The sequence below is a fragment of the Mesitornis unicolor genome, unplaced genomic scaffold (genome assembly GCF_000695765.1).
Source record: "Mesitornis unicolor isolate BGI_N332 unplaced genomic scaffold, ASM69576v1 scaffold28569, whole genome shotgun sequence".
NCBI classification, from domain to species: domain Eukaryota; kingdom Metazoa; phylum Chordata; class Aves; order Mesitornithiformes; family Mesitornithidae; genus Mesitornis; species Mesitornis unicolor.
In genome coordinates, this window is record NW_010209754.1 from 3,261 (window position 1) to 8,375 (window position 5,115).

Below are 5,115 nucleotides of genomic sequence, written 5' to 3' on the forward strand. Positions count from 1 at the left end.
CTTGTGGTTGATTCAATGAATGGATAACATTGGAATAAAGCTGTAGGAGAAGAGTGTGAATAAGCTTTACAGGCAGCAGCCACTTGGTATGATGATGGATACAGTGGTTATTCCTACAGCTTCAACACCACCTCTTTCCACCTCCCAAGTTCATAAGCTTAGGATACATCTCTGCTTTGGAAAGTGACTGTTGTTGTTACCATTTTTAAAAACAAACCAAAACCACCAAAGCTTGGAGTTAGGGGGATTTTTCTTTGAAATACAGTCATCTAAAAAAAAGAGAAATAATACTCACTGGCAGTCCCACGGGCTGAACTGGGATAGTCTGGATGCTCTCTGCTTTTGTTAGGAGGGTGGAAGGTTTTGGTGCTGATCTCTTCATGGGATTTGTATCATTAAGACCCTGAAAGCAGAAATTTGAAACACAGTGTGGTGTGGAGAGAACCAGGAACTGGTTACTGCAGTGAGCAGGAAGTCGAAGTAGTCACAGCCACTAGCTTTAGCTAAAAATAGGTATATCTGCTAAATTAAATGAGTGGGTAAATTTCAGTGAGTTGAGAAATACTGTTTTGGCCTTTTTTTGGATTAGAACTGGCTTTAAGTCTCGGGAACTGCATTTGGCTCTGCTGTTTGAATTCTACCACGAAACCTTTCTTGGTTAGCTATAGACATTGTTGGAATGCTCTTCTGCACAAACCTGAGAAGTACAAGGGAGGGCTCCGAGTACTCGAGTGGGATTTTCAGTAATACTCTCACTGATCTTGAAGAGCACAGACAAGTGTTCGGCAATGGTACGTTCTGGAAAGTGCTCTGATACTGGTGATCATTTATCCGTAAATCCTGTGCTAGAATTAAATGGGTGAATTTTATCCATCTGTTGTATCTGATGACTTTGGAAATGTCTGCAAAGCTAAACCTTTTCCCAGTACCCAGGTGTATCCTGGGGTGGAGATGACTGCAAACAAGGGGGAACAGACAGAAGCAGAGGAGTAAGGTGCTGATATTTTTACTACAGGTTAAAAAAACACGTCTGGGCAGGAACTGTGAGTGCACGGGAAATTCACACGTGAGCGTGCGCCTTGGGAGCTCTGTGTGCTGTACCCCAGCCTATGCAGGAATTAACCCAGAAGTGGGTGAGCACCCAGCTGCTGGGTGAGGATTCGCTGTCTTATTTCAGAGAATCATCTTCTGTCTGCAATTAGAAACATTTCTGAGGTAGAACATTACTGGGAAAGGTTTGCTTAGGCTTTTGTTTGGATTTGCAGTGTAGTAGCTGTTGCCTGCCTTTTCCAAGAATTCTCTTCTCCCTTTTCCTCTGAAGCTCTTTTTGATGAGGTTATTGGAAATGCTACGTGCGTGTGGCTCGCAGAAATGCAATCAGATTTCTTCCATCAGGTACATAACCAGTGTTTGTTCAGATTAGCCCTGGAACAAAGTTCAAGTGACAACAGAACAGCTATGAGTGATTTCTCAACTGCACGTGTCCAAAATTTGTGTCCAAGTCAGGATTTTGTAATAGTCCCCCAAAATGAGCCTATTTCTTAAGAACAGTATCAGTTTATACCCTCACAGCAACTTCAATGTTTATCCTTGCATTGGCAATGTGCAAACTGCTGTTTTGATTCTTTTGATAGAACATGAACTGCGTGGCAAGGTTGTCTGGGTGACAGGAGCTTCAAGTGGAATCGGAGAAGAACTGGCTTACCAGCTCTCCAAGATAGGAGCCTTGCTTGCCATCTCTGCAAGAAGAGAGGACGAGCTGGAACGAGTGAAAAATAAATGCCTTCGTAAGTACAGCTTGCTGCTTCGTGCGAGCAGTTGAGTTCCCACAGAAATACTAACCCACATATCACAGGAATAAATTTCATGATGAAAGGAAACTTTACACACAGCTTCACTGTACATTTGGAGCCGTTATTTTCTTTTCTGTGAGTGAGAAGCCTTTGTAGAGACTTGCATTATGGGTTCCTTCATAAGCCAATGAAGGATTACTTTAAACAGTCTTATTACCAATTGCAAGGGGTATTCTAAGATACGAGATTAAGAAAAAGAATAAATACTGTGGGGAAGGGAGGTAACAATCCGAGGGGTCTCATGAAGAACCAAACCGTGTAGCTGTGTGCTGCTGAGAAGTTTTCTTTCTTCAGGTTTATGCACGTCATGGGCAGACTCACAACCTACTTTCCTCTCTCTTTCCAGTGAATAGAAATGTTCAGAAAAAGTTGTTCTGAGCAAGTGCAAGAACGGGGATCTCCTGCAGATCAGGAGGGTTAAATATAAAATGGGATGTTTAACTACTCCAGTTGTCTTTCATGTGCCTGCCGAGTCAGTAGTCTGGCTTCATTCCTCCTGTTTCTCTTTTTCCCTCCTGTTTTCTGGATTGACATCAAGAGGGATAGACAGTCAATTCATACTAATAAATAGAGATTTTGAGTGTGATTCAAGTTTCTCCTCTTTCAAACTGTCCTCCATAGCTGTGGAGGATATCCATATCCACACAGTGATTTGTACTCAGTCTATTATCACACTGACAGTTCATTCCTAGTGATGCTGGTGGGATGTCCACGGTCTACTTGGAGTGAGTACTGGCGAATAATGAAAGGTTTGTCTTGGATTAGCAGCTGAACGTTTCTAGAAATCTAAATGTTGCAGCAGGCTACTCTGAAAATCTGCCAAGGAGCTTCCAAAAATGCACGGCTCTCCATTTCTGTTTTCTGATGCTTCAAAAAAGCAGTTGCCTAAATATATAAGGGACATAAGACGGCAGTGTGGTTAAGTGATAATCATGGCAAAATTCCAGTGCTATATGATGCAATGTTTAGCAGTCAGTAAAAGCATGCAACTGCATTTGTGCCTGTGGCTGTTTGTTGTCATTGCAAAACTGATAACGCCAGATAGGCTGGCAGGAGCCATAGTCCCGGGTATCCACTTTCAGGCGACTTCAGTGAGGAAACAGTGCAATGTGCTAAGGAATATTCAAAGATATTATTTCAATTGATGTGAACCAAGAGTACAGTTTTATCTAATATGATAATTCTGCCTCTGCCAACTTTGAGTGACTCTGTGAACGTCTTATGTAGTCATCTGTTTTGCAGCTGTATGCTACTGAACTTTAACTATAGGTCAGATTAGAAGGAGTATTGGAAACTCTTCAGTAACATAGTTACTCCATATTTTCTATAGCTAGCCTTTAAGAGAAGAAGAATTACAGTTTGGCCCACTTCCCCATTTGTCCTCTTCTCAAGGCTGTGTAAGCCCAGTTTTCCACCCCTTCCCTTGATTATTGTGTGTGCTAGCTTCCCTCACCATCTTAGTGGCCTGACACTACACTGTCTCCCATTGACCATTATTGGTCTTGAACTAGGGGCCCAAAATTGGACACAGTACTCCAGATGCGGTTTTTAAGTGCAGGCACTAAAAAAATCGCTTCCCTTTATTCTGCTCTTGCTAACACAGCCCACCAGCATTTGTAATTGCCAGAGCTCGTTGCTGACTTACATTCAAGGTGCTGTTGTCCTTCCATCAGGACCTCGAATCTTGTTTGGAGAGCTGATACGCAGCCATCTGCACGTCAGCCTGCAGTACTGCATGGCGTTATTCTGACCCAGCTGTGAAATTTTGTATTTGTCTTTGTTGAGCTTAATGAGGTTTGTCAGACCATTCCTACAGCTTAAGATGCCTCTGAATGGCAGTCCTGCCCTCTGGCACGACAACTGCTCCTTTGGACTTGATGGTAACTGAAAATTTGGTGAAAACTTGTTTTATCCCATCATCTGGGTCATTAATGAAGGTAGTAAAAGATATCGATCATGGAGGGATACCACGTACAACTGGCCACCAGTTAGACTTTGAATGGTCAGTTGCTACGTTTTGGGCCAGCATGTGATCCAGTGTGTTTTCCACTGGCATTGTAATCCACTCGTCTAGACCTTCCGTATTTCCCCAGTACAGCTTCAAGGATGCCATGGAAGACAGCATAGAAAGCTACATGGTCAAGATAAACAACATCCACTGCTCTCCCCTTGTCTCCAGAGCCAGTCATCTCAACACAAAAAGCAATTAAATTGGTCAGGCAGTCCATGGTAAATCCGTGTCAGCTTTTCCCAGTCACCTTCTTGTCCTTCATATGCTTGGAAATGGCTTTCAGGAGAAACTACCATGTAATTTTCCCAAGGACTGAGGTTAGGCTGTGTGACATCTGGTTTTCTCCAGTCACCGGAGAGCTGCTCCACTTACCGAGTACCTTCTGAAGACGAGCATTGATCAGCTCTCCTAAATCTTGGCTGTATGTATTGCCTCACTTATATGTACATTTTGTCCCTAATTTGGTCTTCCTCTGTTGCTGGCAGTATTTCTTTCCCCCAGAATCTATCCTCAGAGTGTGGGAGACCCGAGAGGAGATCTTGCCAGTGGAGACTAAGGCAAGAAGGCAACGAGTGCCTCATGTATTTCTGTGCCTTTGGTCACTTCCTCACCATCCCTATCCAGCAGTGAGCTCCCTCTGGTCTTCCTTCTCTTGGTGCTGTACCCATGAAGCCCTTGTTGCCTTTCACATTCCTCACCAGTTTCAACTCTGAGTGTTGGTATTCCTGATTTCATCCCTGCATGCTTGGGCAGTGGGTCCATGTGCTTCCTGCGTGCCTTGTCCCTGCTTCCACCTGCATGCTTTCTGTCTGCAGTTGAGTTCAAGAGTACTCTGTAAGGTCTGAGTAGCATGGGATGGATTAAGATTGAGCTGTAGCATGTAACGTCATCTTGAATTTGGCTGAATTATGAGGCACAATTGGAGCTGATAGGCTTTGACATGCCGGCTGTAGATGCTATACACAGCAGCAACTTAACGAGATCATTTTTGTGTTAACGTCAGAAGCAAACACATTTCTCCTGTTCAAAATTCAGAGATGCCACCCTATGATACCTGTTTATGCATTCTACACTGCTTAAAAGCTGAAGGAGAGAGAAGGAAAGTACCTGTTAATAATGCTGTTAATTCCTGTTGAGTCATGCGTGTGCCAACTCAACACTCCTCTGTGGGAGGGGGAGAAAACAGCTTGGATACCTTACGTGGTTCCTGCAAGTGGCTTTTTTTGTTTCCCCCCCCCCCCCCCCGCCCTG

General features: G+C 43.7%; 1 protein-coding gene across 1 annotated transcript in view; it reads left to right on the top strand.

Moving 5' to 3' along the window:
- Positions 1–1,634: 1,634 nt before the first annotated feature.
- The window catches only part of DHRS7 (dehydrogenase/reductase (SDR family) member 7), a gene marked incomplete at its 5' end in the record, with an annotated part of 12,359 nt that continues 8,878 nt past the window's right edge, over positions 1,635–5,115 (top strand). Inside the window, one exon of the mRNA XM_010192959.1 lies at positions 1,635–1,787. Coding sequence (XP_010191261.1) covers positions 1,635–1,787 — 153 coding nt within the window. The remainder of the gene's footprint in view (positions 1,788–5,115) is intronic.